Source organism: Phaenicophaeus curvirostris, chromosome 7 (genome assembly GCF_032191515.1).
Source record: "Phaenicophaeus curvirostris isolate KB17595 chromosome 7, BPBGC_Pcur_1.0, whole genome shotgun sequence".
NCBI classification, from domain to species: domain Eukaryota; kingdom Metazoa; phylum Chordata; class Aves; order Cuculiformes; family Cuculidae; genus Phaenicophaeus; species Phaenicophaeus curvirostris.
The window spans coordinates 24348715-24361594 of NC_091398.1; the positions used below are offsets into that span (position 1 = coordinate 24348715).

Here is a 12880-nt window from a genome sequence, read left to right on the forward strand (position 1 = left end):
CACATTTCCCCACAAAGCTCTGAAACTTCATTTCTGCTGTCCTCTGACCATCCACTACCCTGGAGCCCTCTTACCTTGCATTCTTCAGATATAATTGCAGCCTGTATGCTTTTTCCACTGCGTAAATGCTGCTATAGTCAACAGAAGGCAGATGATTTTGGCCATGGCCCTTTCAGCTTTTCCAGATGCACATTCTTAACTCCCTCCAATACCTGGTATTTCTGTTCCTCTCAGCTTCTCTCTAGCTTTAATATTTGTCCCTCCCACAGAAAGTTACCATCATGGACACAAAATATTAACAACTTACATGCTTTCTGCATTCATCTTTCTTTTTCCTAGTCGTTCTAGTTTTATGTTAACCAAAAAAACCCCCACACCAATCCAAACAAAACACCCAAACCTAACCAAAACTCAAAAGCTCCCATGCCTGTTTCCTAGAGGAAATGCCATCTCCTAAAAGTACAACTTGTCTTTTAATCTGTGTGGACTGTGATGCGTATAAAAATGTCTTCCCTGGAAAAAACTTGTAAAGTGATCTTAAAGGCTAGCCAGGAGAGTGCAGTGTCATTTGCGTACTTGTCCTCTGCTCAGCTGGAATTTGGAAGAATATCTGCAGTTACCTCTTATTGCTCAGCCTGCATCAGGGATTCCTGGCTGGACAAAGGCTGCTTTTGCTGCAATGCTTGTTAATGCTTGTTTTTTAGTCTTTTCTTTCCACTATTATCACATTTAGCTTAGCTGATGCTAACACACTCAGGGGTTTTGATGGACTTGACATGTATGTTTTAATAATAAAATGGTGCTGTGAGACAAAAATTATTGCGAGTAGTGTGACAAAGAAATAGCATCTGCTTAATACTCTGAGGATCAGTTTATCTCTGGGTAGAAAAGAGACACATTTGTCAGAACTAAACCCGCTGGGCTAAGTGGGTTTTTAGAAATAACATTGGATTATAGTGTGCTGCTAGTGCCTACTTCTATGTGTGAGAAATTATCTTCCAGAGAGAAAATACTCAAGCGAAAAATATCGTAACTGCTATCGACCAGAACACGAATGTTTCCTGTTTGGGAATGAAGCGCACCCAGCACCGCTGGCCAAAGTACAAATTGAAGGATGAGCAGTGGGCCGGGTGGAGAATTCGGGGCGCGTTAGCGGTTGCTGTTCCGTAAACCGATTTTAGCGCTGCAGCCCCTCCTGCTCCTCGCAGGGACACGGACCCTCCGCCGCCAGGCAGAACCCAAGCCAAATGTAGTTTTCCCAAACCGTACCCGGGTCTCCCCTAAAGCCTGCGCCCCGATCGGCGACGATGCACAAAGAGCCGATGCGATAACAAAGCGCAACCCGGCCAATTAGGTCAGAGCCGAGCCGTGCGCGGACGCGACCGCTGCAGCCTTCCTCCCCGCCCTCGTCCTCCTCCCCCTTCTCCCCCTCCTCCCCCCGCTGCGGAACGTGGAGCCCCGCTCCCCGCCGCCCCCCGCCCCGCGGTGCTGCCCCGCCGGGCCGGGCCCCCGGGCGCCGAGCGGGGCTGAAGCGCCGCCCCTCGCCCCCCTGTCCCCCCGCCCCCGCTCCCCCCCGCCGCCCGGCACCGCCGCGCCCGCCCCGAGCGCTCCCCGCGCCGCCAGCCGCCCCGCCGCTGCTCGGCCCCGGCCGGGCGGGGACTTGGCAGGAACTCCCGGGGAGAGCGAGAGCGCCTGCCCCCGCTCCGCTGTGGCGTTTGGGCGGAGGACGAGGAAGGTCTGGGCTCGGCCGAGGAGCGGCCGCCGCCGGAGAGGAGGAGGCGGCGGGGAGAGAGAGAGACGGAGAGGCGGCCGGAGCCCCCCAAGTGCCCCCCGATCCCTGCGCCGCAGGCTGCATTTCCAGCTTCATGGGCAAAGTGTGGAAACAGCAGATGTACCCCCAGTACACCACCTACTACTACCCGCAGTATCTGCAGGCGAAGGTAGGGAGCGGCGGGGCTGCCCCGCGGCGGGGGCCGCCCGGGGCGCGGAGCCGGGAAGGAGCCCGCGGGCCGCCCGCCCCTTCCCCTTCCCTTCGCCGCCGGCCGCGACGGGTCCGAGCCGCGTCCTTCCCCCTCCCGCCGCCGGTGGTTCCTCCTCCTCCCCGGGGCTCCCGGCGGCCCCGAGTTGAGCGGCGGCGCGGGGCCCGTCCTCCCTTCCCGGGGGCGGCCCGGGGCGGCGGGGCGCGCTCCTCGCGGCCGTGCGGAGGCCCCCGGTGCCCGGGCGGTACCGGCGCCGGGCCGCCCGCCGCTCTCGGATGGATCCTCATTGTCTGTGGAGTTGAACCGTCGCGAGCTGCCGCCTCGCAGCGCACGAACCGCGTTAGGAACGCGCCGGGGGTCCGGCTGCTGCCGGGGGGCGCGCGGGGCGGGCGCCCTTTGCAGCAAAAGCGATTCTAGCGCTTCTTGAGGCGGTGGATCCCCTCTCCCCGCCCCACCGTGCTTCAGTCGGGGAGGGCAGCCGCCCCACCGCTCCGCAAGCATCATGCTGCAAGCTGGCAGATGCAGGGCTGGTTGCATCAGCTGTCTGGAACATTTAGCGTAAGCCTCCAACCACCGGTGTCACTCCTCACAGATCAAAACAGACCCATATGAGGCTTCCGTGTGTGAACTTTTTTACCCGGGGGGAGAGATGTTGTTTTAGGTGCTTTGATTTTTTTTTTTTTAATTCTTTTTTTCCTTGTCTATTGAAGTGTCCTGCCTGTGTGGCAATGACAGGTCAGGAATACTCTTTATCTGCGCATTTGCTAGGCTTTTTTTTTTTCTTTTTATATCCTGTGTTACTGTATTGCGAAAGGTAATTTATACTGCTTGGCTGAAAAATAAATTCAGTTTGACAGTCACGAGACATTTTACAAGTCCACAATGAGGAGGCTTTGAAATGTGCTTTCATATATACAGAAGTGGATAGAAATGTGATGAAGGTCTTCAGGTGATATGAAATGACTAATCTCTTAAGTGTGTAATCGACATCAGGCTAAAGAGTACAGTCTGTAGCCATTTAAAGATTATGCTGCAGAGTAATCACTCCAGTACTGTTTAGACATATATTTTTAATGCATTCATTTCAAGAAAGGTTGAATGTCTAAAGGACAGCCTTTTGCATCACTTAGCTGTATGACTACATTCATTCTCAAATGAAAAAATGTCTTTATTCAGAAACTTTTACCATCGTGTTTTTATGTGGCATTGTGAAGCAAGTATATAACATCGACTATGTACAAAGCAATGTCATTTGGCTTTTTTGACTTGTAAATAATTCAAGAGGGAGATAAAATGTAATAGCTTACTGTAGTTATTAGAGTATGATCCTAGAAATCTGTGATCCTATGAGAAAGCTTGATGGACCATCTTTTGAAAATGTTTCCTGTACAGATAATTTAGTATTGATTTGTATTACAGTCAATGACATCTTCAAAACATCTTGCAGACTTTGCTATAAAATTATACATCCTGAAATTACATTACTGTGTTTCAACAGAGAGAACACACAGCTATTTGACCTACACACATGAAAGAAAATACCTGGATTCCAGTGAAAGTTTCCTGTTTTCAGAGATCTTGATTTTGTAAAAGGAATAGAACAAAAATATGGCTCCTTGATGTAGATAAAAGGACCAGTAACTTTAAGTTTTGATGTTCAAGTATGCAGAATTCAGTAATAGAAATGATCTTCTTACTATGAATCTTCTCTAAACATGTAGAAAAAATAATCTAATTCATAGTTTTCAGCCTAAACCAGCCCGTTGTCTAGTGTCTGAACTATCAGTAATTCTGGAGAAATCTTGTTTTTTATTAAAGGAAAATTCTAACAGAATTGAGTAGCCTTTCCTGAATGATGGGTAATGGTACATGGTTACACTGAGGGAGGTAAGAGATTTTGAAACTAGAAGTTTTGCTGCTCATCTTATTTAAGTAATGTTGGAAAATCTGCTGACTAATAAACTGCAAATTGATAATTAGGAGATGACAGGAATTGCTTGAAGGGGGATTTTTCCACAGAGCGCTCCAAAATACTCATTAGAAATTGCATGCATTCCTAAAATGGCTCTTTAGGTTAAGATGTTGATATGGTCAACTATTTTAATTGCTGCAAAATATGTTATAGATTTTAAAAACAGATTTTGTGTTTGTCTGTTATGATCTTCACAGTCTTATTGATGAAGTGTTCAGGCTGGTTCAGTCATATATTCTGTGACGAAATATAAACATTTGCTGTGATTCAGCACCTCCATCCCCCTAATCTCAGGGAGTTCGGCATCAAAAGAGATTAGTGAAACCAGGGACTTAAATGAAATGAACAAAGTAAACATTGGAAGAAGGTGTAAGGCTTTTAATATGAAAAATCATTAAGGCAATGAAAATAGTTTGAAGTGGTTTCAAGTTGAGGCTTTTAAAACCTTCTGCATTTTTGGGACTGCCACAGTTTTTACACTGGCATATTAAATGTTGGACATATCTGTGTGTTCTACGGAATGTGATTTTAGGACAGTTCCTATACTGCAGCATTGTGTGGCGTGCCAGAGGGCATCAAGAATATTTTCCAAGTTCAGTGGATGTTTCTAAAGATTTAGATACTCTAACAATATTTCTGTGACAGTGCTTTTCAAATTTCAACTCAGTTGTATATAATTTCCTTACTTAATATCTTATTTGATAACAACATTTTAGGAAATCATGTTAATTAAGATTGGATGTGTTTTACTAGTGCTTAAAGGCTTCTCTGACCAGGACTAAAAGCTGCCTGTGCCAGGCAAAGTATTGTAACATATAACAAGACAGAATACACACAAACAAATATAAATGTGTATATATATCTGTAGGCCACAATCTGTTTGCTTTAGTCAGGTAAGAAATAGAAGTGAATTTATATTTTGTTTTCCTTTACCTAATTAAGGGGCCTGATGCACACAACGATTTACAAATAAATAGGGGTAACTAGCTGTATTGCCGTTTTTTCCTTGGACAATAATGTGACATGATTAATTTCGCTGATAGGTTTCTGTCTCACAAAGGGAAGTTCTTTGTATAAAAGAAAGTTAGCAAAAAATGGTAGATAGCATGTTTTATTTAAAGCACAAGCAGTCGATAGTCGTAGGTAATATTTATATGGTACTTGAATTCCATTTCTCTTGTATGATGTTAGGTACCAATGACCTAGAAGAAATGAAATCTTGTGAATATTGCCAAATTACCTTAGAGTGGGCAGCTATGAAAAGAACTAATATTTCCAGGAGTTTGTGTAGGTTTGTGGGCTGGACTGTAGAGTGATGTAAACTTGTTGAGCAGGCAGATTCTGCCATGTCAAAAACTTACTTTCAAGCTGTTGACAGCAAACTTTAAAATGAGAACATTTCATTTTTATCCAAGCCTGTTTATGGCAGAATAAATGGGAAATCAGTTAACGGGGAACTTGCTGCAGTGTTAAACAAAGCAGATACGAAACTTTCTTATCAGGAGACACTTAATAATCCACAGTTTAGTGTCAGTGTATGTAGTTAAAGACTGACATAGAACCTTCTGGTTTAAATGCTTCTAAAGCTGAAGCAGTAGGACCTAATGGTTTGCTGCTAGTGAATACCTTTACTCACTGCATTCTATGCCAAGCACAGATCTTTGCCCTTTAAAATGTTTTACTAGCTTATGAGTTGATTTTAATCAGCATAAATGAATACTAATTCTAATCAGTTTAGTTAGATTTATTCCATTTGCACTCTGCAAAGTCTGTACATAGTAAGAGTCAAATTTACAGTTACACAGAGTATGCGTGTATATATTTATAAGGCTGGATAGAAACAATTTGCACACTCCTTATTGTGGGAAGTTATATTAAGTGTCCATAATTATGATATCTCTGGTTCTTGACTGGGCTTGGAAATCTGTTAAAAAAATCCCCAAAACAGCACAGGTCAGCTGCAGGCAAAGTTTTTGTCTCGCTGCAGTTACCTTATCCTATTATCCTCTTTAGCCTCTTGAATGTGTTCTCTCTTATTCTGGCCAGGCTGGGATTGTATTGTACAATCCAAAGAATTCCTTCAAAAAATGTTCCACATTGTGGAAGGGCAAGAAGTATTAAGTATAAGACTCCTGGAGTACACTGAAGATAATTTCTTAGTCCGGCTAATGGAGACCCTCACCTGAGGAGATGCAATACTGGACCTGATGGTCACTAATGCAAGTGAACTCATCAGTGACATTAGGGTTGGAGGCAGCCTGGGCTGCAGTGATCACTCACTGGTGGAGTTCAGGGTCCAGACGGATAGGGGACAGGCAAGGAGTATAGCCAGGACCATAAACTTCAGGAAAGCAGACTTCCAGCTCTTCAAGGAGTTACTCTGTAGGACCCCCTGGGACGTGTTCCTCAGGGACAAGGGAGCTGAACAGAGCTGGCAAATATTTAAGGATGCTGTCCATAAAGTGCAAGAATGCTCAGTCCCTAGGTGTAGGAAATCAGGCAGGGAAGGGAAGAGACCAGCGTGGCTGGGTTGAGACCTGCTGGTCAAACTCAAGGACAAGAAGAAACTGCACAGGCAGTGCAGGCAGGGCCAGGGAACCTGGGAAGAGTATAGGGACACTGCCCGGTTGTGTAGGGATGAGGTCAGGAAGGCCACGATGCAACTGGAGCTGAACTTGGCAAGGGAGGAGAAGGCCAACAAGAAGGATTTATACGGGTACGTCAGTCAGAAGAGGAAGGTTAAAGAGAACGTGGAACATAAACATATATAATGCTATGGGACCTGAGGAGATACATCCCAGATTCTTGAGGGAATTGGCTGATCTGGTTGCCAGGCCACTCTCTGTGATATTTGAAAAGCCATGGCAATCGGGAGAGGTCCCTGATGACTGGAAGAAGGGTGACATTATGCCCATTTTTAGAAAGGGCACAAAAGACGACCCTTGGAACTACCAACTTGTCAGCCTCTCCTCTGTGCCTGGAAAGATCACAGCACAGATCCTCCTAAAAGCTATGCTAAGGCACATGGAGGACAGGGAAGTGATTAATAGCAGCCAGCACTGCTTCACCAGGGGCAAGGCCTGTATGACCAACTTAGTGGCTTTTTATGATTGGGTAATCACAGCGGTGGACACGGGTAAACCAGCGGGTGTAATCTATCTGGACTTCTGTAAAGCCTTTGACATGGTCCCCCACAACATCCTTCTCTCTAAATTGGAGAGATATGGATTTGATAGGTGGACTGTAAGGTGGATCAGAAACTGGTTGGACGGTCATATTCAAGAGAGTAGTGGTCAATGGCTCAAAGTCCAGATGGAGATCCGTGACAAGTGGTGTGTCTCTGGGGTCCGTACTGGGACCAGAGCTATTTAATATCTTCATCAATGATATAGACAGTAAGATAGAGTTCACCCTTAGCAAGTTTGTAAATGACACCAAGCTGAGTGGTGCAGTTGCCCTACTGGCAGGATGGGATGTCATCCAGAGGGACCTGGACAAGCTGGAGAAGTGGGGCTGTGAGAACCTCATGAGGTTCAGCAAGGCCAAGTGCAAGGTCCTACACCTGGGTCAGGGCAATCCAAGGTTTCAATACAGGCTGGGGGATGACAAGATTGAGAACAGCCCTGCAGAGAAGGACTTGGGGGTGCTGGTTGATGAGAAGCTTGATGTGAGCCGGCAATGCGTGCTCACAGCCCAGAAGGCCAACCGTATCCTGGGCTGCATCACAAGAAGAGTGGCCAGCAGTTCAGAGGAGGTGATTCTGCCCCTCTATTCTTCTCTTGTGAGACCTCATCTGGAGTATTGTGCCCAGTTCTGGAATCCTCAACATAAGAAGGATATGGAACTGTTGGAACGGGTCCAGAGCAGGGCTACAAAGACAATCAGAGGGCCGGGACACTTCTGCTATGAGGACAGGCTGAGGGAGTTAGGCTTGTTCAACCTGGAGAAAAGAAGACTCTGGGGAGACCTTATAGCAGCCTTCCAGTACCTGAAGGGGGCCTACAAGAAAGCAGACTAGACATAAGGAAGAATCAGACTAGACATAAGGAAGAATTTCTTCATGATGAGAGGGGTGAGACACTGGCACAGGTTGCTCAGGGAAGCTGTGACTGCCCCATCCCTGGAGGTGTTCAGGGCCAGGCTGAATGAGGACTTGGGCATCCTCATCTAGTGGGAGGTGTCCCTGCCCATGGCAGGGGATTGGAACTAGATGATTTTTAAGGTCTCTTCCAACCCAAACTATTCTATGATTCTATACAATTTCACAGTTTTAAGAAAAACTTGGGAGTGCTGGTGGTGAGGTGATTCCAATGGCTCTTAAAAATAATCTCGGGGCATGTAAAATATAGAGAAATGAAGAGTGTTCTCTAGAAACAGTGTTTTCTTCCAAACATCTCAGTCCAAAACTGGAAGTGCCTCTTTGCATCCATCTATCAGTCAGGGCAGTAATGTTTTGTCACTGGCCGTAGTGATTGTTTTATATGATTGTCCTACTAGATAGCTTGTTTTGTGTGGGGCATCTCTATCTTTGTTCCAATTCTAACTCCTTTTAACTTCTGAAGTTTAGTTCAGGTAGCTTGCTATGAAATAGAAATGTGTCCTTCAGAATTTCCAGAAACTGTTGCAAGAATGATTCTTGTATGTGCAAAAGTTGAGGCATTTCTAGAAATGGATCAAGGAAAAGTTCATAAAAAGCTTTGCAAATGTTTGTCTTCCTTGCCTTGAAATACTCCAGCTTTGAACTATTCTGTATGAGGGCCTCTCTTGAGAAGTAACGTCAGGTAAGACCCATGGATAAATATGCATTCAAAGCAGGATGTAACCAGATATATTGTTAATAGTAGTGGCTTCAGGAAGAGTTAAACCTAGGTACTCTACACTAGGATCGCTTGCATTGTTGCATTGTTTGGTGGCGTCAAGAAGGATTTATATTTGTGTGTCATGTATGTTAATGTACATCATTGTAACTATCTAAACAACCAGTAAAGATAAAGGTACGTGAAATGCAGAAACGCTTCACATCATCATCTTGACGACTGGTTTCATTGAAGTCAATGTGAGTTTTGCCTTTGGCTGCAGATGAGCAACATTTTATTTACTAGCAACTCAATCCATGCTTGAGTTGTGCTGACCATGCATAATCTGGGGGTGATTTGCAGTGACGTGATATTCACAATCTTCTCTTTGGAGAAGCAAAAGCTAGGCAGTGCAACATAGATTGTATGATGGGGGCTGAAATCAAGGAGAAGTAGCAATGGCATCTCGTCTATAAGATATCCTGATTTTGTATTTTTTCTAGGGCAGCTTCTAAAAAAGTTTTTAGGAAGCCACGACTCTTTGCTTAGTCCAGCCTCCTCAGAGAGAGGAATGGCATAAATATACATGCACTAGAGACTGAATTTGCAAATGACAAAGTAAAAAATGTTTTCCCCACATCATTAATGACAGAAATGACAGGTTAGCTTTCTAATTTCTAGAAGTTTGAGACTAAAATAATCTCTGGAGTACACTGTGCTTGGGGCTTAATTTGATACTGTGTGATTGGCCTCATTTAACAAATGTCAACAAAATCTTGGTCGCTTTCTTGATTCTGTAGTAACTTTACTGCTGATGTATGAGTCAGATCCCGAGTCTAGTGGTCTTACGGGACTGACTTTTACAGAAAAGTGATAAACCAATATATGACTTGAGAAAGGCTTGAAAATTTATTCAGTGCAGTTTTTCCTTTGTATTTGATTGTTATACCCCACCTGCAGGTATGTTCCAAAATCATGCCTATGAAGTTTTTATCCAGTTGGTAGGAAACAGCTGAAAGAGTCCAGAATTACACAATTTGTGTGATTTGTACTAGTGTATTTTCTAGCTTTACTTTCAATGCAAGATCCCAAGGCAGTCATGAAAGGTGTGCAATAAGTTTGTGGGCAGAGAAGTTAATTTTCTTTGAATAATATCGTTCTTTAAAGTGTGTTTTCTTTCACAACTTTACTTTTACTCTTGGTAATGACTGTAGTTTTTTGTGCTTACTCTTAAACCAGAGTTGAGCACGCTGTTTGGATTTTTAACCTTATTTGTAACGGAAACTGTATGCTTCAAAATACTTTCCTTCTAGTTAGAACATAAAACTTCAGGTCTCTGTCTCAGGTCTGAAATTTCCTGAGAGTAAATATGTAAGCTTCCATGCAGTTTTGAAGGAACAAAGTAAAGCAGGCAAAATTTTTGAATTTTTTCCAATGGACAGTAATGCAGTTTAGTAAAGCACTGTTTTTTAAACCTATTTTTCTGTGAAAGAGTACCTTTCAGAAGCATACTTACTTAGTATATACAGTAAAAGAAGCTCGGACAGAAATTTTAAGCTGCTTTAAAGTACAAGCAGCAATTTGAGCTGTGAACATTGATAGTAGATCCATCAATCTTATTCAGAAAGGTAATTGATGCTACTAATCCGTGCTCCTAATGAAGAACCCTTGAGTGTGATGGCAGTAAAGAAGTTTCAACGAAGACGTAGTTGTAAACTGGGAAATACAGCTTGGTACAGTTACGTATTTCAGTTTTGGTCTTCCAAGGAGTCATAATCAAGAGCGAATTACAGTGGTTTAAAAAGTAAATAGTTTTTCATGAAATTATGCTTTTGGTTTCAGAAATAGTCCTTTGAAGATACATGCTCAGACACAGCAAAAAATATGCTACAAATTGTGCACACGTTTTGGTTGTATCGTATAGACTTTCTGTGGCCCGTGCAAAGTAGGGATCAGAGCTATTTCTACTAGAAAGTCACCTTCTTTGTTAAAGAAGTGAAAAATGTTGGAAAACATGCTGATAAAAATGTGTTCTATCTGAGTTTAATTTGATTCAGTCAAAACAGGCACACAACAGATTCAGGTTGTATTTACTGTGGCTAATAGGTGATAATTGTTATCTGATCTCATGTGCTTTCTTAGTTGTTCTCAGCTGAAAATACTGAGACTTGCATCTAAATTTAATTTCATTAAGTTCTAAGCTGAATTACATTATCTCAGAACGGAGTAAGATGAAGAGTTTGAACATGGATATAATCAGGTACCATGGCTCATTTGTGTCATGGTAGCTTCTGTAAGCCCTGTTCATGGTCTGAGACTTTAAGAATACATTTAGTCTGAACTGTTCTGATTGATGAAAGCATTTCAAAATATATTTAAGATACATTTCTGAAATCTCCATGTACATATAAGGCCTGTGAAAAGCACTTCAAGATCATTCCAGGGAGATAAATAGAACCTACTGATGCAAATGCAGCTGGCAATATTTGGTGTGACTCTTGTGCATTAAGAGGAAAGTATTGATCTTCTGTAGAGAGGTAGAACCAGCAAGCTTCACTCTGTGGATTTTACTGCAGGTTTAGAACTGAATTCCCTTGCTTGTCTCTTGGCAACACACACTGACACAATTTCTATAGCAGTTTATAGGCTGTGGAAGTATCTGTGACCTCTTCTATTCCCCAGGCCATAGCTACATAATCACTTTAATTTTACATAACTATGCACAGCAGCCAAAAAGGGCAGTCGTGTCTTTCCCCATTGCCCCCAGCAACTCATTCCCATCCCTTCTCCTGTGTTGGCACTAGCATTCCTGTGATCAGTCAGTGCTCTGAATGAGAGACCGACCTGGCTGAAAACTAACCCCAAACCCCCCAACTGTATTTTTAGTGAAGCAACTAATGAGACATTTAAGGAGTTTGACATTTGCACAGCTATGGGTGAAGTCCTTGAGATAAATACGCCCTCTTGGGTCTCACTTTTGTACAGCAACACCATGGTGCTTACTTTTCTAAATAAAAGGTTTCCCATTTCAATGTCTTTGGCCAAAAGGGTTAAAGATCCAAGCCAAAGGAAGATACAACAGAGTGCTTAGGTTTCCAAAATCTGTTGATTACATATAATTGCTAGCATAATTTTTCTAGGATTTTTTCCCTTTTATGATTTAAAATTGTGTTAGGTGTTGGTGCATTATTAAAAAACATTTGAGTTTGTCTTTCATTCCTACAACCAATGAGGGTGGAAGAAAGTGTGAAATAAATTGTTGAGAGGGTTTAAGTTTGGTATAAGCCTGGGAGGAAAGAAAGAATCAAATGTAACTGGGACTTCCAGAGGCCTTGTAGCATAGTGTTACATCTAACTTTCCATTTTCAGCACAGTGCAACATTGATATTTTATTTCATTCTGGGGAAAGAGGGGAGAAGGCTGGCACTTCAAATTAGCAGCAGCTGCAGAATTAAGACAAGGGTGTTAGTGACTCATTTGGAAAAGTACTAGCTAAAACATTCTGTCTGCTAGAAAAAACATTTAAGAAGGGTTTATGATACAAACTTTGAATTTCATGAATCGTGCCTGTGACTTTCTGGTTTCCTCTGGGTAGCTTTTCCAATCAGTGACCATTTGCTTTTGACAATTGCATATTAAAGTGAGAAGAATAAATGGGGACATTTTGGAGGGGAAAACATCTGTGTTAACAAGTGTCAGAGGCTCCAGAATGCCTCTTATGTCTTTTGACCTAGTCAGTTAGCTAAAAATTCTGATTCTTGTTGTTCCAGGTAGAAGGAAAAAATGATGATCTCAGTTGTTTCTTTGATGTTGCTGAGTTATTGACTAAGAGGAGTCAAACTCCAGTTTCCCTGAACACAGGGGTCTTGAATAATAGAAGCAGTTTCTTTGTTTGCAGTCCCAAATTCCTTTCCCCAATCTAGTATTCTCTCTGTTTGGGCTTTTTACAGGGCCGTATGCTCAGTGCTTGTGTTTAGGTTGTTCTCTGCTCTTTCCATATCTGTATTTGGGTGAGATTTTTACTGTCCTCTGATGAACGTGTGTATATTTCCCTGTTCTGTCCCCAGGCCCTACAGATGGCTTGATTTAGGTTTAAGAAGGTGAGGCTAAAGGGAGATCTTATTGCTGTCTAA

At 43.3% G+C, this 12880-nt stretch overlaps 1 protein-coding gene across 2 annotated transcripts in view; it reads left to right on the plus strand.

Moving 5' to 3' along the window:
- The first annotated feature begins 1601 nt into the window (after positions 1–1601).
- The window catches only part of RBMS1 (RNA binding motif single stranded interacting protein 1), a 147530-nt gene continuing 136251 nt past the window's right edge, over positions 1602–12880 (plus strand). For both annotated transcript variants that reach the window (XM_069861233.1, XM_069861234.1), the window contains exon 1: positions 1602–1940. In XM_069861233.1, coding sequence (XP_069717334.1) covers positions 1866–1940 — 75 coding nt within the window. In that variant the 5' untranslated portion in view covers positions 1602–1865. The remainder of the gene's footprint in view (positions 1941–12880) is intronic.